We start from the raw sequence: 23344 nt of genomic DNA, 5'->3' as shown, positions 1-23344 counted from the left end.
CTGCTATGAGTGAGACCATCCGGTATTTTTCTTTTTCTTTTTGGCTTATTTCGCTGAGCATGATCCCTTCCAGCGCCATCCATGTTGCTGCAAATTGCATGTGTTTATCTTTTTTGAATGCTGAGTAATATTCCATGGTATATATGTACCACATCTTCTTGATCCAGTCATCTATTTTTGGGCATTTGGGTTATTTCCAAAGCTTAGCTACTGTAAACAGTGCTCAGGCAACCTGTTTTATATCGGGGGTGCCCTGTAACAGTATCAGACACCTTTCAAGGCTTTGCTTGGTTAGTTAAGTTTCCTGTGATTCTTAGGCTCAATGAAGTTTGAGAACCACTGATCTACACAGTGATCTTCCTCAATAAATAGAGGAAATGTTGAATGTCACTAATTTTTCTATCAGCAAATAACCTAATAGTCCACTAACTTCCAAATGTTCTGGAGTAAAGAACTTGTTTTCCCTGGTTTAAACTCAGGATCAGAAATCTAAGGTCTTTCCAGTTTTTAAATTCTAGGATTTTACTTAATCACAAATCAGCAGCATTCATTAAACCCTATACTGGTAAACTCCATGAAATACACAGACACCTTAGTTCAGAAAGATGCCCTTTAGAAAAGAAAAGGGAAACAACACACCAGAAGGGGTCTTCTCATGAGGTTAACATAATATAGGCCACTATAGCAAAGTCACAGAAAACTTTCAGGAAGCAACTCACTGTTCCCTGTAGACATGTCCATTGTGAGAACATCCTAAGACTATGAAGACAACGCAAAGAAATGCCAGAGGCACTGAAATCAAAAGGATTAAGTAAAGGGGGGTGAGGGTGGGGGGTGGGCAGGGGACAAGAGAGCAAGTAAAGAACTGAATTTGAACTCCTGTTCTAAATCAATACTTAAATAATGGTTCCTTGTTAAAAGGGAAGTGGCCTTAAAGGGAAGCCTAAGGAAATGCTTTAAAATCCCTGATACCATGTGCTGAGTCAATGCTCACCAAGCAATAGTCTTTTGTATCTTGCACTTAACTAGATCTATGTATCTATTTGTAAATGAATACCAAGGAGCAAGCACATTAAAATGACAATCTGATTTTGCTTCTAAATAAAAAAATTTTCATTTGCTAGCTTTTTCACAAGCAAGAATGAAGTCACAAGGGTCCTGACGAACTTGAAGTTCCTCTATCTTCTCCATATTCTAAAGGGTACCACAGCCCATCCAAGAATTGAAGGAAACATGCAAATTTCTCAATCCAGCCCAACTATTTCCACCAGAATGTCTTGCCAACTTTACCTCCAAAACATATCCTAAAATCATTCACTTCTTTTTATCACTTGATCCACAGTTCAAGACACTGTCATCTTTGCTTAAGTGGTCTCAACATTCCACTTGGTACTGTTCCCCAACCCCTTTATCCTGTGCACAACCACCAGAAAATACAATAAAGAGTAACTTTCACTATCTGTGCTCCATTACTCCTGGCTTAAAATTGTCCGTCTGTTTCTTATTTTTTTTTTCCCTAAAGATTTGAGCTGGGGTACAGGCCAGAGATGCCGGGGCGGGGGCGAGGGGTGGGGAGGTGAAAAAATTCACCAGAGACAGAGTGGGGGACAGAACAAACAGGCAGACTAATTGAAATACACAGCTGAGGGGAGCAGCGGGAGAGACAGGAGAGGTCTGCTGCACCATGTTGGTCGCTCCCTGGCGGGCTGGGATCGAACTTGTGCTGCAGTGGCTGCGGATTGCTACATAGTGCGGTGCTTAACCCCTTGCACCACCAGGGAAGCCCCATCTGTTTTTTTTTTTTTTTTTTTAAAGATTTATTTATTTATACAAGCACTGGGTACAGTCAGAAGAGCAGGAGGATGAAAGAATTCACCAGAGCCAGAGCGAGCAGAACAGGCAGAAGGACCAAGTACACTGCTGAGGGGAGCAGCGGGCGAGACAGGAGAGGTCTGCTGTGCCATGTGGGACCCTCACTAGCCGCCGGGGATCAAACTGGTGCTGCAGAGGCTACAGGCAGCTTCACAGCCCAGCGCTCAACCGCTGTGCCACTGGGGAGGCACCCATCTGTTTTTTACTGCACTTGGAACTTCACATTTTTTACCGTGGCTCATGAAGTGTTCCATAATCAGACCCTCAGCAACTCCTCAATCATCAAGTCCCAGCTACTTGCCCTTCTACTCCTGTGCCAAGAACACACCAGCTTATAGCTAACCTTAGGGTCCTATACTACATAACTCCTTTGTATGGAACATTTTTGCTCGGACGGGCACACATTTGACTCCTTTCTCCCTCTAAGTCAGCTCCACAGAGATCTTTCCTGACCAGTCAATCAAAAGCAGTCCTTGTCATCCTGCCAATCCCCACCCCACATCACTTCAACTTACCCTTTTTTTGCGTATCTCCCAACTAGAATATACCTGAGAGAGAAGAGAAGTCCTCTCTGTCTTGTTCCCCACTGTTTCCCTTAGGATCTCAATGCCCAGAATGTGGAAGACATGCAAACAGTTATGAAATAAACTCTCTAACTTCTAAGACCAATTACTGGCCCGCCTGGGAGAGATAACCATACTTGATTTATTCAAAGGCCACACTCATAAAGAAAGACTATGTGCAAACCCCCGAAAAATGTTCCTCAAACTTCAGTGTGTGCCCAGGGAATTACCCAGGGAACTTATACATAAGGTCTAAGAGCTCTACTGTGACAAGAAGCCCATAAAAGATCTTATAGCCACCATAAGGCAAATCCTACAGATTCAACTACTATAAGCGTTTCTGTATCATAGTATTGCCGTATGTTATATTATTGTAGCAATAATTCTCATCTGCTGTCAGATCTGCCTCAGCCAAGCCGTTGGGAATCACTTGCTTCACAGATCTAGTACATCTTAACTGTTAGCTAAAATCCCATTTCTCTGGGTAGTCTCATCCACAATTCAAGTTTTCACAAACAGGATTTGCTGAGTGCAGGCACACGGGCATACACACATGGCTTTCCATAAGTGTTCTTGCTTTCCTCCTCCTCCATTACTCCTGCCTTATGACTTCTGCTAGAATTGGGACACCATTCAAGTCTGGATTATCTTTCCAGCCACAGGGCAAGTCAAGTCAGCTTGAATAACAGACTTTTGCTACAGTAATTTGATTCTGTTTAGAGAAACATTTAATGTAAAAAGTCCAGTTTAGTTGTAAAGAATTCTTACATATTTATATTCTCAAAATGGAGTAACATTTTTGTTGATTATAAAATTTAACACATGCATACTGTAAAAAAGCAAATATTACAAAACTGTGTTAAATATAAATTCCCCAAAAGTATACCCCTCAAAGCTACTCACTTTTCATAATTTGCTGCATATCCTTCCAAACTTTATGTGCCAACATATTTTCACATAGGTTAACTTAAAAAAAGTATGCACAGTTCCAAAACATGCTACAAAGGGAAAACAGCCCCTGTGTGTCCTCTAATCTCAATTCTTGCACTGAACACTTCCTTGACCAGATGTGTGGGAGTTTCTCTAACACCAACCAATGCCAGCTCTGACTCAAAGACCAGATGGGTGTCCTACAAGTTAATTCAATTCTGATATTACTGATGTACATGAAGACAGCCTCAGATCCATAGGTTAAGGGTTTAATCCCTTAAGATTGGCCTCTTCCACCTCCACTTCAGATGCCAACTGCATGTCCACATTGTCACCTGTTTTTGACCCATGGGCTATAAATTGGAGGCCCTTCCAACACTCTTCTTAGGTGCAATTAATTTGCTAGAGTGGTTCACAGACTCAGTAAAACAGTTGACACAATAGATTATCAGTTTATTCTAGAAGGATTACAACAGTCAGATAGATACAAGGATTGCGCTAGGCAAGGTATGTGGGTAGACCACTGATTTCCATGCCCTCTGGGTTTGCTGGCTTCCTACTACCTCCATGTGTTCAACAACCTGGAAGCTCCTCGAAACCCATTCTTTTAAAATTTTATAATTTTAAAAGAGGTTCCAAATACAGACCACCTCACCTTTAGAGACTTTCTAAATGTCACCTCATTATCAACTCAGGTGTGGCTAAAGGAAGCTTGTAACAAATAACAAATGGCCCCATTATCTCTAGGCACTTGTGAATTCCCAAGGGTTTTAGGAATTCTGTGCCAAGAACTAAACAAACACATGTGTTTTATAAATCATATTATCATACCTAACTCATTTAACGTTAATATCATAGGCATCTTTCTAAGTTAATACCTAAGACTGATCTCTTTTAATAACTGCAGTGTATACTACTGCATAAACATGGCCCCCGCCCCAAATCATAATGTAATACCCCTTGGTCAACATTTCCAGTTTTCCAAAATTAAGGATGCTGCTGCAATACATCTTTATATACACATTGCTACAGGCTGATAATAACTTCATTTAAAATAAATGGCCAGAAGAGAATCAGACTCAAAGCTGTGCTGTTCAGTATGGTACTCGTTAGTCACATGTGATGAGTTAAATCAACTAAAATTAAAAATGAGAAACTTCACTTTCTCAGTTATACTAACAACAGTTTTAGGGCTCAACAGGCAAATGACCATTTCTAAAAAGTAGTGGCCCACGGCTAAAAGTCATTGTACTGAACTATGCAGATACAGGACATTCCCATCTTTGCAGAAGTTTCTATTGGTATAAAGGAATGTTCACATAAAAATTTAATGCCTCTATCCCATTAAAAACCATGTAGCAATTTATTTTATTTTCAAAAAAGATTTATTTATTTATTTATTTGTTTGTTTGTTTATTTATTTATTTATACAAGCACTGGGTACAGTCAGAAGCGCAGGAGGGTGAGAGAATTCACCAGAGCCAGAGCAGGGAACAGAACAGGCAGACCAACAAAATACACTGCTGAGGGGAGCAGCGGGCGGCAGGACAGGTCTGAGCGCCTTGTGGGACCCTCTTGCAGGTGCTGCAGAGGCTGTGGGGCAGCTTCGCAACCCAGCACTCAACTGCTGCGCCACCAGGGGAGGCCCCATGTAGCAATTTAAATCTTCAATATTAGTACCCTCTCTCTTATTGTCAACATCAGATAATTATTCTCATCTAATTAGATGTTTTAACTGGCATTTGAAGAATATTGGTGAGACTTAAAAAGTCTTTCACCTTTTTTTTTTGTAGTTTGTGTTGTGCTGAACTTTGTCTATTTTAAAAGACTCAAGCTTAAAGACATCTTGTTCCCAATGACTAATAAAACCAAACTATTACGCGCAGTGAAGAGACATTTCTTCACTTGTTTTGCTGTTCCTGATAACAATCTCAGAAAGATATTTATCAAAACAGCCAAGAGAGTAGTGCCACAATTAGCTACAGGCAGTCTGTACTCTCATAGGTTGTTTCCTTGGGGAAGCCGTGGCTTCCATTTCTATAAAACAACAGTGGCTACCACTGTTGCAAGTTATTTCTATGAGCTGTCAGACATTTTCAAATTAAGTATGTTATGAAAATCTACAGACTGATATACAAAATATAAAATCACCAAAAGTGTTTAAACACCTTTTCAGCCCCCAGCAACCATATCTTAACCATAAAAGAAAACTCAAATGAAGATGCCCCAGAACACTATCAGAATTCAACTTGGAATTATATAAAATTAGAATCTTAATTAAGGAAGAACAATTTATATACTTAAATTAACTAGAATTCCATAAATGTAAATGTTGGTCTCTTCGAGTTTTAAGTTCTTTAGTAGAATTATACAATTTTGTTCATTCAGATATTGCACATTTCATGTTAAATTAATTATTAGGTATTTCATCATTTGTGCCACTCTCATGAATAAGACCTTCTCTGGACTGTATTTTCTAAACTGTTGTTGCTTTCATTGATTTTTGTACTTTATTCCATAGTCAGCCATCTTATTAAAGGTTGTATTAATTTTAATAGTCATCTAGTAGACTCTCTTAGATTTTCTAGATATAACTTAAAACATAAGGTATTAGTTTTATCTTTTACTTTTTCTTGACTTACTGCATTAATTAGAACTTGCAAAATAACATTAACACCAGTGGTAATATCACAGACTAACTCAACTTGCATCTACTTCCAAAATTCTATTCTAGTCCATGAATCTATTCTATATATAGCATATTGCTCTATCTACCTAGAAAAATGGGGTGGGGGGGTGCTTCGGATCTGTAATATCTTAGAAGGGGCATCCTTGGTGACGCAGGGGTTAAAGACAGCTTTATCAAGCTACTGGCAGCCACGACAACACAAGTTCAATTCCTGGCCAGCCAGGAAGCTGACCCACATGGTGCAACAGACCCCTCCTGTCTTGTACACTGCTCCCTCCCCTCAGCAATATATTTCAGTACATCTGCCTGTTCTGCTCCCTAGTCTCTCTGGTGAATCCTCTCACTCCCTGCACACTGGCTTACATTCCAGTTCTTATATGAATAAACAAATAAATCATTAAAAAAAAAATCTTGGAAGAAGTGAGTACATATGCCAGAGAAGTCTTTAAAAAAGTTATAGATTTTAAAGCCTTTAAAGATACCAGCCACTTGACACATTTTGGCAGCTGATAGTATCAATTCAAAGTAAATTCTATACAAATTAAAAATGGTAAGTCAATTAGAGCCCCTCTCTTCTTTTTGTTGCACAAAATCTTCAAGAAAGGTTTGAATTTTTGTTATTATTTTTTAATGACAAATTTCTAACCTTCTGAGCAAAAAGTAATTCTTTTTTTTTCTTTATTGAGGTAACACTGGCTTAAACACTGTACATGATAGTACACTGTAATGTGAGGAATAGTTTCACATTTCCTCACATATATGTTACCAGACCACTCCTAAGGTGTTTATCTTTCTTATGGTTATTTAGAAATAAGTGCTGTTCAGTTCCTGAGCTGACATCTGACTGTATATTTTATACAAAGCACCCAGGCTAAAAATTGGAACAAATAACTAGGTAACTTTGCTCTTATAGGAAATAACCAACAAATGTAAAATATACATAGTTTAAATCCATAGATTAATTTTTCTTCTTTTTTTAAAGATTTATTTATGTATACAAGAACTGGGGTACAGGCCAGAGGTGTGGGGGTGAGAGGATTCATCAGAGACAGAGTAGGGAACAGAACAGGCAGATTGACTGATATACACTGCTGAGGGGAGCAGTGGGCGAACCAGGAGTGGTCTGCTATGCCATTTGGGTAGCTTCCTGGCTGGGGATCAAACTCATGGTACAAGGCTTCAGACAGATTCATAGGTTGCATCTTGACCCCTTGCATTACAGGGAGGTCCCCGAGTTGAATTTTTGTGTGTGAGAATTTCATAACTTTTTTTTTTGCTTTAGAGTTATCAAAATTCACCTTAGAAAATATCATGATTGAAAGTAAAAACCTTCAATTATTTGTTTGCTTTCCCTTTAAATAATCTTCTCCTTTACTAGGTCAAGATTCTGAGATTTTATTTATTTTTTGTGGAGAACTGGGGTGTAGGCCAGAGGTGCAAAGGATGAGAGGATTCACCAGAGACAGAGTGGGGGAGCAGAGCAGGTAGATTTACTAAAATACACTGTTAAGGGGGAGCAGTGGGTAAGATAGGAGAGATCTGCTGTGCCATATGCGGGTCAGCTCCCTGGCCAGGGAATGAACTCAGACCGCTGCGGTGGGCCATCAAGGTGACAGTGCTGAGACTTAGCCCCTAAGCTACGAGGGAGGCCCTGTCCCTTAGTTTTTGTATCCACTATGTAAATGTCCAGTATTTGTTTTTCTCATTCTGGTTTGCTTTACTATACCAAACTCCCCCCATTTTGCTATAAGTGGCTGCATTTCATTGTTTATATATTTAAGGTGATTATAATTATATGAAGGTCTGGAACAACAACTACAAAAACTAATGGGCTAGGAATCAGAGCAGTGGTTCCCTGGGTGAATGGGTTGGGAGAGAAGGAATAAGTGATGAAGCACACAAAGGGAGTTTTTGGCATGAGGAAATGCTTTGTATCTTGACAGGAGTGTGAGTGCACAGGTGTACACAGTTGTCAGAACTCACTGAACAGGACACATTAGAATTTAGTTTCACTCTGTACATCATATCTCAATGTTTAAAAGGAAGTTTAAAACTATTATGCTATTTAAAAAAAATGCAATTTATACACAATAAAAATGACTATTTCAAATGTTTGTATAACTTGAAATGTAATTTCTTGGGCAGAATTTACAAAAATGTTTTCCTAAATTGGGAAGAAAGGGAAGCAAAGTATGCAATACTTTTAGTCAAATCACTCAAGTGTCGAATCAATGGCACTGCAGAAAATTCACTATGATATCAGGGCTAAATATATTAAGGTGTCAGAAATGCACTGCTAACATTGTAGGATGTTTAATCAATGTTTCTAAAAAGCCTACAGAGACGATATGAAAGCTGAAAAAAAAAAAAAAACCCTCATTTCCTGGAAAATCACTTCCCTAATGTTATCAGATAGTACTGGATTTAATTTTCCATGTCATTTCTGCGGAGTTTGGTTCATGAACTTGGTTCATTTCTGCCATTTATGCCCCTCTTCTTGTGGCACATGCTAGCATAACAGCTAATGCATGAATGTTAAAATCAATAGATCTGATAATGAAAGTGATCAAGGAGTGACAAAGAGGAGTTCCTCCTTCCCATGGTGCTACTGCATACGTAACATCTCGGCCATTACCAAGCTATCACAATCTATTTACTGTTTACTCTTCAGTATTAGTGTCTCTGCTTGGTAGCAAGATAGCTGTTTCATTACTAAATTCTACCTTGTACTTTGGCTTTGGAATCAAAGAGATAGGAGTTTGAAGATTAGCTCTGCCATTTATTAGATGTGTGCTCTTGGGCAAGTTACTTTACCATTGTCAGTTTTGTTATCTATGGGGAATGTTAACATAAATATCCCATGTTGTGAAGATTAATTTGTAAAGATTGAATGAAAACAAAAATATTTTAAGCTCAGTGGCTGGCACAATACAGGTGCTTAACAAATGATAGCTGCCACTATACAGTTCCAGTCCTCGAAAACACTATGTAAGAGATACAGGTCCTGGCCACTGCCCTCTGTATCCAAACCACCAGGACACTTAAACCATAGCTTTTGATTAACAACCAATTAACATAAAAAGGCAGCATACCATAATTCTTAAGTCTGACCAAAAAAAAAAAAAAAAAAAAAGTCCATCAGTCCATCACACCAATCAAGCATAGATAAGGTCATAGAAAATAAGCTAAAAGGGATATACACACACACGTGTTATCAAATAATCACACAAGAACCCAAGCTTCACAGATAAATGGAAATTTCCTTACTAAGCAGACACACTCCATGTTTCCCTATCACACCATGGATTTATCTTAGATCCATCACTACTAAAAGTGCTATGGACACAGATGGGCAAGTAACCCCTCACCACAGATGAAGTGGTTTATGATGCAGTTCACATGGCAGATCATGTAACATAAAGAAAATATTTACCTGTTTCTCTTCATCTGGCATGTTTTTTTCCAGTTCCATTAGGTATTCTTCATCCGGTTCGGAGGGAGTCACATCATCATCGGGTTTGTTCTCAGCCTTGTCCACTCCTGGCTCTTCGTCCTCCTCAAACGAGGACCTGCAGGCGTGAAAGCACTCCTCTTCTTCCTGGTCTTCGTGGGGATGGGCTTCAGCAGCCTCCCACAGCTGGCTCTGAGAATGGTCATCTTTGGGATTAGAAAACACAGGGCGAGCACATGCTGCTTCCTGGGGATCTGTAACTTTCAAACCATTGAAAAGATCTTCTGGAACACTACAGTTCTCCGACTTCTCCCCCATGCTGAATGAGTGAGGGAGGTGAAGCTGAAGCTCTGCGAAAAGAGGAAACATGTTAGGCAATAGAACTCAATGTTTGTTTACTAAGTCAAATTTTTATTGATTTGCTATTTGTTTACAAAACTATAATTTTGGAAGTACACTTCATACCTCAATTATGTGCACATGGCTCCCTCACCTTCCACCAAAGCTCCAGTGCCACTACATATCATATTATAACCCCCATAACCACCGTATTTCTTACAAGCCAAAGAGTTATTTTTGTTATATTTTTGTGTTTTGCCAGTCATTTGTTCCACAAACGAGTGCAACCATCAGGTAACTTTCTTTTCCTTTCTGACTTATTTCACTTCACACCATCACTTCAAGTTTCATCCCTACTGTCACAAAAGGCACTGGCTCTTATGTTAAAAAAAAAAGTTCTAGGGTGTCTCCCTGGTGGCGCAGGGGTTAAGTCTCAGTGCTATGAAGCTATTGCAGCATGAGCGCCATCCCCAGTCAGGGAGCTGACCCACATGGCGCAGCAGACCTCTCCTGTCTGCCCGCTGCTCTCCTCAGCAGTGTATTTCAGTAGATCCGCCTGTTCTGCTCCCCACTCTGTCCCTGGTGAATTCTCTTAACACCCCCTCCCCCAACTCTGGCCTCGAATCCAGTTCTTGTATGCATAAATAAATCTTAAAAAGTTCTGCCTATCACACCTAAACAAACCTTTGCATCAAAACCCAAAATACACTCTAACTTCCTTGTAATTCACTATTTAAAAAATCAGGTTAAGCCCATAAATAATGCTAAAAGTCATTTTCAGACTTATAAGCAACAAAAGCGATTTTAATGTGACTCTTCCACCTCCCACCGCTTGCATTTTCGTTTTGTCAAGACAGCGAAAAATAAGTTAGACGCTAGCTAGAACACTGGCAAGGTCCTCATCTTTGTTTAGAATGAATAGTCAGGTCATGATAAGCAACTACCGGCCTGTCTTTCCAGCACAGCCATAGAAACTCAAGAAGTTTCTAGTGGAGCTCGAGCTGCAATCCGTGCCAAGAGTGCTCAACTTCCCCCAGCTGCGTGCGGTAGGGCCCAATGGTTTTAGTGGGTATGGCGCAGGTGACCCTAACCAGGATGCCAGTGGGGGTTCAGAACCAAGCACTACGGAGTGTTCGTCAACCCTGGCGGCCCAACAAAACACTGGGACGCTTTTAATCCTCCAGGTTCTGATTTACAGGTCTGGCGTCGGGCCAGGGTATCTGTATTTTTAAAAAGTCACTTCAGGTGATTCCACTGTGCAGCTAACTGAGAAATACTGTCGTAGCCGCTGAGTCAGGCGTTGGCAGCCCCGGCCTTCTGGTCGCAGCTACGTCAACGACCCCTGTGTGGCGACAAAAGTCCAAATTCGCCCCAATTCCGTCCCAGAAAATTAAAAAATGGCAAGACCTTAATACGGAGACTTCACCTTCAGAGTAGTGTTTTGTTTCTCCCCGCTCGAAGTCGTCTGCGACTCCAGGGTTAAGGAGATGACACCCCACTCCCAAGAATTGTACCCTAGTTGCGTCCCTCACCGAAAAGAGGACAGACCCAGGTAGCTTACTTACAGCTTCACAGCCCCCTCGCGTCCTCACCTTCCCAGGTGCTGGAAGCCTCTGTTTCCGCCCAGCCAAGTGCACTTCCGTCGGCGCAGACCAATGGCGTCGCTGTTGGCAAAGCATCCTGGGAAATGTAGTGAAATCCTCAGGAGGGAGGACGTCGCCGTGTGACGCCATTGTACGGAATATGAATGAAGGTTGCCATCTTCGAATACGGCTGCAGTCCGCTTTAGTTTGCGGACTTGGGGAAAAACGGGTAGCGAAAGGCTGAATTCTGGGTGTTGGTTTTTCCTCCTTCACTCTAATCGCTTATGTTAGCAACAGATAGAGGAATCCTGAAGCATAAACCTCTAGCAGAAATAAATTTTCCCTTTCATGGATCTCAATGTGCATTTCTAAGAATTCACTTCGCTATCAAAGCAGTTTTCATAATACTGAGTTGTTATTTGCTTTTCCCAGACTCTTCTTCCGACTGCACAGTGTTTTCCAAAGGTTATTTGTCATGTGATAGCGCAATGGCTTGAATGCAGAAGGTGCAATGAAAATCCAGCTGTCTTCTATTTAGCCAAAGCATTGCAAAAATGTAAAACAATGCCACTCTTCTCACTATATTTATTTTGGGAGATACAGTTATTATTTATAAAATGATTGCTTGTGTTTGTATATAATGTGTGTATTGCTAGCTTCAATGACCTAAGAAATAATTTTCATTCAGTTCTGATTTCCAATACAGTGAATATGGGTATAATCCTTCTAAAGGCTTTTTTTGATCCTAATAATATTAAAGAGTGTATAAAGGGGTCTTGGAACTAAAAGCGAACTGCTGCCTTATATATTTGTTCAAGAAATGTTTACTGAATGTTTATTAGACCCCTGGCATTGTGCTGGGTAAACAGAATCAAGACAACCTTTAAGGTAGACAGGTTACCAGCAATAACAGCAGAGGATTAGTTTTCTGTAATTAGTAGCACCTATTGCAGAGATATCTGGAAAGGATTTTTTCAGGATGTGTATTTGTAGGGTAAGTGACATAGTCAGGATTTTACTCCGGTAGCCTCTGTAGCCCCTGCAGCCTTGAATGCAGGATGCGCTTGAGAATGTGGGCGCAGGGCACATATGCCTGACTGTGGACACCTGGAGTATGATGAGGGCATACGTAAGTGGGCACACCTGACCTTAGAAGCTGAGGCAATAAAGGCAGCATCACACAGAGATAGAACAGCTACATCCCTTCCCCCACTTACCCACCTGCAGATTTGCCCCACAACAAATAATAAACTTGAACTAAAATTTCAGCTTTCTTTACCAGCTGCCAATAATTTCAGTAGCTAACTTATTGGCTATGTGCTTAGTTAGGTGCTGCAGCTGTGGAAAATGCTTTAGGTAAATTATTTGACCACTTGAATTCTAATTCTGGCTTTGCCATGTGACTAGATGTGTGACTTTGGGGCAAATTATTTAATGCTTCTAAGCATTAGCATATAAATTTACTTCAAATGTAAAAAACTGGGATAGGTGACAATGGTACCTCTGTTTTAAAGGTTGTTGGCTTTTTTATATAATCTAGAAGACAAAGAGCACAGGGCTTGGCACATAGTACTTAGTAAGTGTTAGGGCCAGCAATAATGTGACAGGCCATGTGCCAACAGCTGGGTACCATAAACCTCATAAGACACTGTTCCTACTTACCCAACCCCACGCCCCCCCCCCGCCCCAGAACTCACAGGGTAGTGGGGGGTGGGAGAGGGAGGATACAGCACTTATTTTGCCCAAAGGGAACCTACGTTCATTGAAAGAATGGAAACTGCTATGATGAATGAATAATGAATGAATTCTAATTCTTGGCATCCAACCAGGCCCTGTAGTGGGTCCAGCAATACATAGGAGAGTAGCAAAGGAACCACCTTCTCTCTACGCTTCTTTCTAAGGGAGCAGCCAGGTGGCTTCCTGGTGTACTCTGCATACCCCTCAATCAGTAAGGAATTACCCACTCAGTCTGTAGTCAGCCCTGTGCTGGGAACAGGAAAGGGACTAGGGAGAAGTGAGTTGGAAGTGATGGAGGATGCAAGAGTAGGTCTCTCACGTAATGGGTGGCTGAAGCCAAAAGACTATTACAGGTGGTGCCCCCTGGAGGGGGTTGCTGGTAAGTATAGATAGCCCCAGGAAAAATGCTAGAAAGTATTACATTCTGGGGTGGAGCAACTGATAAGTAATGTGAGGTACTGCAGAAGGGGCGGATGGGGTCTTTGTCAGTGAGAGTTTGGGGATTCAGTATGAGGGTCAGCGGATTTGGGACCCCACCATGCCGATCTTCCAGAAGGCTGTTGTGGGCTTTCAGCAGCCAATCTCAGAGAAGAAGAGGTTGGAGGCTTTGTAAGTAGCCAAGTGACTGAAACTGTTCCCAATTTTGCAGCTGTTGCCGCCTGGCAGAGAAGACAAAGACACGGAGCCAGCTGTCTTACTGAGATGTGTAAGTGTGGCCTTTTATTGGGTCATTTGACCACTGTAGCTGCTGTTTTAAGGGTCACCTGTCTGGTGCTGTGCTGGGGCATCCCGGCAGCTTATGGAGCATTTCCTGTTGTGTCTTCTGGTGTCTTCATGAGTCGAAACCTGGCCTATAGTCTGGCTGCCACCTGTCCACAGTGGCAGGAAGATGCCATCTTAGACATGCTGCCTATTGTTTGGGAGAAGAGCTCTGTGTCCTCAGTGGCAGGAAGACGCCATTTTAACTTTTTGTGTGCAGGACTGAAAGACACTAGACCCGGCACTGGTTGAGATAAAGGCCATTATTGGCCTCAGTAACTCTTCATTTTTTCCTGATTTGTTAAATAAATCCCTTTGTTGTTGTATTTAGAATTCAAATATTTACAGAACAAAAAGTAGATTCACATACCCAAGTTTGTTCAAATATATTTGCCCAAGACTGAGTCATTCATTAGTTTTTAAATTGAAATTTGATTTAATTAAAATGAAATAAAATGAGATTTAAATCCTTGGTTGCATCAGCCACTTATCAAATGTTTAATAGCCCCATGAAGCTAGTGTTGGCTATAGATACGATAGGCTTAGACTTTCTAGAACAGCTAACATTCATAGAAAACTTATCTGTGCCAGGGCATGGCCTCGTAATTGTAGGCACAGTTGACCTTTGAATAACGTGGGTTTGAAGCACACAGGTCTCCTTATACATGAACTTTTCCCATAAATATATATGTCCCTTCATGTCCACAGGTTCCAAATTTGTGGATTCATCCAACCTCGGTTGTTGATTGGTTGAATACTTGAATACAAAACCCATAGGTATGGAGGGCCAACTATAACAGATATAAGCATCTGAGGATTTAGGTATGAGTGGGGTGTCCTGGGATCAAACCCCCTCAGATACCCAGGGACAACTGTAGTAGTTTTGGCGGAGTCAAAGTTATATATGGATTTTAGAGTGTGCAAGGGTGTCGACAGTCCTAACCCCTTCTCCTTCAAGGCTCAGCTGTAATCCTAATAACCCTGGCTTTCTTACCTTTATTCTTGTTCCTTGTAATTGCTTCACCATGCGGTAACCAGCCCCATTTTTTTGAAAACATGAATCCTGTATACATCTTCATGAATTTTCATTGATTTCTCACTCTGATTAGAATAAAATCTAAAAATTCCATGCCATGATCCATCAGATCCATGCGATCTGCTCTCTACCTAACTCTCTGACCTCTTCTTCTGTTTTTAAGGATTTATTTATTTATGCATACAAGAACTGGGGTAGAGGCCAGATGTGTGGGGTGTGAGAGGATTCACCAGAGACAGAGTGGGGAACAGAACAGGCAGATTGACTGAAATACACTGCTGAGGGGAGCAATGGGTGAGACTGGAGAGGTCTGCTGCACCATGTGGGTAGCTCCCTGGCTGGCCGGGGATCGAAGCTGTGCTGCAGAGGATGCAGATAACTTCATAGTGCAGGAATTGGGGAATCAGACTGATCAAGATTTAGCCCCTGACTAGTCCTGTAAATTTGGACAAGGTCCTTAACCTTAATTAACTTCAGATTCCCTATGTCACATGGAGTCATAACAATATTTCCCTTTTAGGGCTATTGGGAATAGGTAAGTGTAAGTGAGTTGGCATATGTGTAATACTTAGTACATAGTCTTTAATTTTTTTAAGATTATAATGTTATCAACATTAGCCTTTTCAGTTCCTGAGGGCAGAAGCCACATCACTTGTGTCCTCTGTGTGTGGCACAGTTCTTTGAAAATAGTAGGTGGTCAAGAAATACTTGTCAACAAATGAATGAATGATCTTTTATGAGTCCCAAGATAAGAAAATGGTTTTTTTCTGTTGGAATCTATTTTTATTTATTTATTCCAATTTTTCTTCAGTTTCATACCAAGCATTGTCTGCTTAACTCCCTTAATTAAATTTTTGGACAATATATGATTTCTCCCCTCAGGTATGGTCACTATAGTTCTCCCACCATCCAAGCACCCATAGTCCATCACCATATTCCCTTGTGCTTGTCCCCCAACCCCATTTTCACCACTTGTTGGATTTTTTTAAACACAAAAGTAGACTTCTCTTTATCTTTTTGAATTTTATAAAGCTTTCCCCCAAGCCTAACTTTAAATCAGATTTTATATATAGTGAAGACTCCAGCATCAGTCTGAAATTCTCATGTAACCAGAAAAAAGTGGCAGCTTCTATTGTGCAACCAAATATCCTCTCCAACATATACCTCCCAGGGTATTTCCATAAATCCTGGGGGGAACTGATTGAAATACCAACTTGTTTAGCCACCGTCTGGTGTGGCTAAGCTGACTACTGCACAGGCCCCTGTGTCTGAGGTTTGCATCTGCGAGAGTCTTCAGTAACACTCCAAACACTACTCCAGCCCTCCCTTTAGTCTCATCTAACAAATAAGATATTTGTAAATCTCTATCTTGTTATTTAAAACATTAATTATGGCCACCCTTCTGGATTTCTTGGCTAAATAAAGATTTAATAAGTATTCACAGATATTTTAATGGCACAGATTATGAAGGAAACAAACCAACTTTCCTGACTACCCTATTATTTGTCCAATTATCCCTGTGTTTAGAGATTGCAGAAGCAATGGCTGGCTGGTCTGTGAAGTCTTTTAAAGCATAGTTTATTAACTCAAACTTTCAAAGAGTGTCAGATATTGGAGCTGTAAGACCCATTGGAGAATTCTCATTTTCTCTTCCAGAGTTCTTAAGGAGTTGCAACCAAGTGCACTTATGGTGCATTTTTCCCCTTTATTGAAGTTTATCCTCATTCAGTCCAATCTGGCTCTAGAAAAGGGAGCTAGAGAAACATCGTCGTCTCTGGGAAATAGGTCTAGAGTGAGCCATTGACCCCTCCTCTGACTTCTGAAACTGTGTCTGTGTCACTGACAGATGTCAGCTCTGCAAGTGTGTGTGCATCTGGATTACTTTGATTCTCTTAGCAGCTCTGAGCTAGACAAGGCAAGTGTGATTCCCATTTTATAGAAGAGAAGGCAGAGGACATGCAGAGCTGGAGGGAATTGCTCATGGATTATTGCAACAACTTGTGGCAGAGTATCATTTATAGTGAAGAGATTCCATGGCTCAGGAATTCTTTGTTTCTCCTATTCCATGGGCTCAGGCATTTTGCTAGACCTTTTCTCAGAAATCTATTTTTAATTGCCAAAATGAAAGATGTAGAATTATAAAGAAAATAGATTATAATGTATATCATCAGTGAAATATTAAAAAAACATATTTTTGTGATAGATATACCTGTGAAATTAAATATATAAGTGCATATATAAATCATTTATTTATTTGCATAGAAGAACTGGGATATAGGACAGAGGTGTGGGGGTGGGGAGTGGAGGATTCTCCAGAGGATTCTCCAGAGTGGGGAGCATAACAGGCAGATCTACTGAAATACACTGCTGAGGGGAGCAGCAGGTGAGACAGGAGAGGTCTGCTGCACCTAAATTATTAACACATTAAATATGGAAGGTGTAATAACTACCATTATTTTGAAGTAGTGATGAATGAGCATAATCAATGTTTTACCATCTCTGGAATCACTATACTGTGCTTTAAAATATCTTGCAGAAGACAGTGGCCATGTGGCAGAACAGAAGCACAAAGATAGAAGTTCATGGAAATCTCAAGAGGGAGCTGAGGCAGTTGTTATGTGCCTTTGCCTGGTCCATTTCTTCCTCCTGGTGCTATGGCCAATTTAGAAGGATGGGGCAGGCAGACCCTAGGAGGGACACTGTCTAACCTCACAGAATGGACCTCTTACCTGCTAACACCTCACATGAAAGAAACAAACATCTGACATATTCAGGTCACTGTTACTTGTTACATGCAGCCCCTGATGGACACAAAATTCCCTCCCTGATGGACACACACCTTTCCTGGCTGGACATACACCTTTCCTGGCTGGGTGCCTGAGCTCCCCTAAACCTCCCATATTCAAGGACACCACCCAAACTTTTAGGGACAGGATTATTGGACACCAAGGACTCATAAAAGGCAGCTGTCTCTGTCACAACCATGCAATGTGCTGTCCACCACACTGGTCCACAGTGCAACCCCCTCCCACCAACCTCCTTCCATACAGTCTCATGACCTGCCTCAGCCCCCAGGGTACAGGCCTCCAACTCAGCCTTGATTAAATGCTCATCATGGCTCACAGAAGGGAAGTGTTTATGAAAATGCTGACAAGGACAGAACACCTAATAACTAGTGGTGAACCACCCACCACAGACATGGAGGCAACTAGGAGGTTTATATTAATTCAAGGGGCTTAGGCAACTTCTCATTTATTCCTCAAGTTTCTTGCATAAGCCCTGGGAGATGTTATTTTTGTCAATCATGCTGACTTCATAGGAAAATGTGGGATGAGAAGCGGGTAGAGTGGTTTGGGGGCTGGGTAGGACCTTGAGACTCCCCTGCTCAGGTGACCACTCTGATGGGCCTTCTGCCATCAGAAGTGAGTCTGTGGGCATGTAGGCGTGTCAGCCATGTGCAAAGGGCACACCAGAAGGCTCACCCTGCTCCTGGCAATGATGGATGGGAGCTGCTGGGATGCTAGTGCCTGCCCAGCTGGGCGTCCTGCGCCGTGTGCTGGAGAGTGAGCCACCCGGCTCTCCACAGTCAGGCTGGTTGGGACTCTGGAGTTGTACATTATATCCTTTTATCATCATCCTTTTAAAGAACACAATTTAAAAATTTGATGTAGAGGAAATAAAGGGAATCTAGATTGGAAAAGAAGAAATGAAACCATCATTATTTGCAGATGATATGAGACTATATATAGAAAACCCTACAGATTTTATCCAGGCGCTATTTAGAAGCAGTAGTGAATATAGCCAAGTGGCAGGTTACAAAACCAACTACAAAAATCTGTAGCATTTTAGTCTATAAATAACAGAGAAGAAAGAGAAATTGAGAAATAATTCCATTCACAATTGCATCAAAAAGAATCAAATACCATGGAATTAATCTAACCAAGGAAGTGAAAGATTATACAATTGAAAAATTGAAATTTGAGATAGCAGAATGGGACTAACTGGGAGTCCTACCACTATTCCCCCAAAGCAAACACAGTTTGCTGTGTGCCCTTCCAGCAGATTTTCATATATAGGCTCTCACTCTTATATAGGCTCAGCTGTATCCCTCTCAAAATTCTGTGTTGAAACCCTGACTCCCAGTGTGACTGTATTTTGACAGAGAATTCACAAGGAGACAATAAAAGTAAGATGAGGTCATAGGGTGAGGCCCAAATCCAGTGGGACTAGTGTCCTTATAGAAGAGACAAAATAATGGAGAAGAAAAAGAAATTAAGAAAATAATTCCAGGGCCTCCCTGGTGGTGCAGTGGTTGAGCGCTGGGTTGCAAAGCTGCCCGCGGCCTCTGCAGCACCAGTTTGATCCCCAGTTGCTTCCCGGCCACTGGAGGAGGGTCCCGCATGGCGCGCAGACCTCTCCTGCCGCCCGCTGCTCCCCTCAGCAGTGTATTTCGGTCCTTCTGCCTGTTCTGCTTCCCGCTCTGGCTCTGGTGAATTCTCTCACCCTCCCGCGCTTCTGACTGTACCCAGTGCTTGTATAAATAAATAAATAAATAAATAAATAAATAAATCTTAAAAAAAAAAAAAAAAAGAAAAGAATTCCATTCACAATTCTATCCAAAAGAAACATGGGGGCACAGTGAATAGTCAGCCCTCAAGGAGGAAACCAACCAAGGCAACCAACATGTTGACCCTGGACTTCTAGCCTTCAGAACTATGAGAATATTAATTCCTGTTGTTTAAGCAACCCAGCCTGTGGTATTTTGGAAACAGCAGGAAGTGAATGATGCACTGACTTAACTATTTAAGCACAGGAATCGTACAATTTACTGAAGTTTTACATTGTACTTAACCTCTATATTTCCCCCTTCTTCCTCTTACCAATAAGCTTTTGCTATTCCTTGGCTCAAGGAGTAGCCCTGCCCCAAGAGGTTTATTCACTTCTTATTTTTTTTAAAGATTTATTTATTTATGCATATAAGAGCTGGGGTACAGGCCAGAGGTGAGGGTGGGGGTGGTGAGAGGATTCACCAGAGACAGAGTGGGGAGCAGAACAGGCAGATCTACTGAAATACACCTTGAGGGGAGCAGCAGGTGAGACCGAAAGGGCTGCTGCACCATGTGGGTTAGCTCCTTGGCCAGGGATCCAAGTCGTGCTGCAGAGGCTGCCAATAGCTTCATAGTGCTGCGACTTAACCCCTTGTGCCACCAGGGAGGCCCCAGAGATTTATTCACTTCTATTCTCATGAGTACTATATGAAATTGCTTGCCTACATTCTCCCCCAAGATCTATCAAATGTTGGCTTTTAGATTTTGTTTAGTGAGGAAGAGGACGAGTTGATTTTCTACAAGTAAAAATGCACTGAAACAGATAAATCACCCAGCAGTGCCCATATCCACTGGCAAAGCAGAATGAACGTTCTTCAAGAAAATTCAGGAGAGCTTCTCTTTATTCCATGTACTTGTTCTATCTTTAGTTTTCTTTTGTGATTTTTCAGAACCAGACAACTTTTATGGAAACTGGGTAAATGGCGGAAAATCAAGATAATTGAACAATTGTCTGTGCACCATGAGCAAGCCCACATTAGGCATTATTTGGTTTCAGAATTTCAGCTATGGTGGGGGGTACCCATAACTGGCTTGGCTAGCCTAACTTGAATTATTTCCAGTATATTCTAATGCCAGCACCTCCTGCCTCCATAGTAAAAATGAATTAATCACTCACCACCAGAACTTAGTAAGAAAAGAAATTCATTATTGTCTGATGTGAGCCAAAGGGAAAACGAGAAATGGCACCAACTGTTTACTTTCCACACACCTTTCCCCTGATTTCAAGGCAGAGGACCCCACACACAGATTGGGGTCTGTTTTCTAGGTGGAGGCTTCTTACTCAGAGTAAATGACTCCCCCAGGTTAGTTCAGACTGTGTCTCCCCTCTCCTGTGTCCAGGAGCTGACTGCACAGACACACACGAATGGTACCAGGGTGTGGTTCCTCTACCCCTCAGCTCCCAGTTTCCTTCCTCAGACCAGAGCCAGCTCCCAACGGCCCATTGCATCCAAGTTTGTAAACAGCACTATCCTCAGAGTGGAGTTCAATTTAGGAGGGTTCCATTCTGGCTGGGTTCTGCTAGGGAGTTGTACAAAACTTTGATTTGAGACACATTTTGACCACCTAGATTTTTGACTTTGTTTTTAAGGGGAGAAGATACATGTATGAGAGGATGTCCCCTAGCACGCACAGAATTAGAATAAGAGATAAAACCCCGGGCCTCTCTGGTGGCACAAGGTGTTAAGAGGCAACCCATGAAGCTATCCACAGCCACTGCCTCATGAGTTCGATCCCTGGCCAGGGAGCTCACCCACATGGCTTAGCAGACCTCTCCTGACTTGCCCGCTGCTCCCCTTAGCAGTGTATTTTAGTCAATCTGCCTGTTCTGCTCCCCACTCTGTCTCTGGCGAATGCTCTCACCCCCCACATCTCTGGTCTGTACTCCAGTTCTTGTATACATAAATAAATAAATCTTAAAAAAAAAGAAATAAAATCCTGCGGTGCTAATCAACGTTTTGTTGCCTCTGACTAAACAGGTACATTGCAGTTAGGTGTGTGTTAGGAAAAAGTGGATTTTCAAAAATTTCCCCATGTAGACTGGCCATCCAGACAGGGCAGGAGTGAACTCAGTGAATTTTCTAGCAAATGAATCCTGGTTTGTTTAGCACATCCTATGTGTAGTCCCCCACCCCCTCAAGCTACATGGCTACTTTGTCACTTAATCCTGTTGTCAATGCTAAAATCCTGGGGTGCTCAAAGCATCTATTTAGAGAGCATCCAGAAACCCTGGAAATGTTTTCTATGCTCTTAGGTAGGAAGATACTTCCAGGGATGAAAGCACTGAATTAGTTTTGTTTTCTCTAACTTGTGGAGGATAAGGTGGGATTTGGGAGGTGCTGAGATGCTCTTTGTCTTGTCTGTCCATGCCTTTCCTAGTGGAAAGTTTCTGTGATGGAATCATATAGAAATGACCAGAAATCCAGAAATCATTTCTTTTTTTTTTTTTTAAAGATTTATATATTTATGCATAGAAGAGCTGGGGTATAGGACAGAGGTGCAGAGGGTGAGAGGATTCACCAGAGACAGAGTGGGGAGCAGAACAGGCAGACTGACCAAAAATACACTGCTGAGGGGAGCAAGGGCCAAGACAGGAGAGGTTTGCTGCACCATGTGGGTTTCTCCCTGGCCGGCCAGGGATGGAACTCATGCTGCAGAGGCTGTGGTTTGCTTCATAGTGCAGTGCTTAACCCCTTGTGCCACCAGGGAGGCCCCAGAGATCATTTATTTCTAATGTCCTCTTGATGTAAGAAAAAAAAAAAAAGCTTAGATATCTGCCTGCACTCTCAACAGGTTATCTTTGGAGGCCTCTGGAAACCTGGCTATCCTGCCCCACTTTTCCCATGGACACAGTGGCCAGCCAGCTAGATCTGCAGCCTCTCCCTCAGGGAATGTCTTCCCTTCCCTTGTTTTCTGCCTTTCCAGATCCTTCCAGGTTGTGATTCCACCTTTTCAGTGTCTTGTCAGCTGTTCTCATCTCACTTTGCTGATGACCTCCACGCTCTTGAGGTATATCTACTGCACCTCCGTGGCTTGTTTAATGTCACCTGTTTTTCTCCCCAAGATATCACTGGTGGCAGAGGAGGGTGGCTGTATAACCCCAAACATCTGGGGAGCACAATACAAATGGCTATAGGTGTCTTATATGAAAAGTGTTTTCAACTTTGTCTCATCCAGGAAAGCCGGTGCTCCAGGAGATGCCCCATTTTATCCACGGCTTTGTGCAGCCTCCGTACATCTCTACCGCATTTCTACCTGGGCTAGGTAGAAATCGGCAATCTGAATCTGATCATCCTCACTAGTCCCAAAGCTTCCCAGGAAAAGGACTCTAGCAGAGGGGAGAGGTGAGTAAATCCACTTCCTTCGTGTTCGTTGTGTTTTCTGTCTCTTTGACTTGTCTCCTACTGGGGAGAGGAAGAGAACCTCAGATGAGTATGGGGGTCACTTGCCTCTTTTAGGATCTGAGGCCTACTAGGATGTGTATTCATTTCCTACTTTGTGTAGTGCTATGTAGTATAAACACATCATCACGATCTTAGTGGAAACAACACAAATCTATTCTCCTACATTTCTGGAGGTGGGGCCTCTGAAATCACTTCCCTTGGGCTGAAGTCAAGATGTTAGCTGTTTCTTCTGGAAGCTCTGGGCAGGATCTGTCTCCCACTTCCCAGCTTCAGAGGCTACCCACACCCTTGGCTCATGCCCCACCCCACCCTGCATCCTCAATACCACCAGCACATCATCTTCAGCTATCTTTCTGTGTTTCTTGCTTCTGCTG

At 41.9% G+C, this 23344-nt stretch overlaps 1 protein-coding gene across 1 annotated transcript in view; it reads right to left on the bottom strand.

Annotated features, from left to right (window-relative positions):
- TTC1 (tetratricopeptide repeat domain 1) overlaps positions 1-9823 on the bottom strand; it is a gene marked incomplete at both ends in the record, with an annotated part of 40941 nt that extends 31118 nt beyond the window's left edge. The window contains one exon of the mRNA XM_084243076.1: positions 9488-9823. Coding sequence (XP_084099202.1) covers positions 9488-9823 — 336 coding nt within the window. The remainder of the gene's footprint in view (positions 1-9487) is intronic.
- Between the last annotated feature and the right edge of the window lie 13521 nt (positions 9824-23344).

Source organism: Talpa europaea (genome assembly GCF_964194135.1).
Source record: "Talpa europaea genome assembly, chromosome: 9".
NCBI lineage: Eukaryota > Metazoa > Chordata > Mammalia > Eulipotyphla > Talpidae > Talpa > Talpa europaea.
Note: the sequence above shows the minus strand (reverse complement) of the source record. Positions and strands in the feature narration are given on the sequence as shown.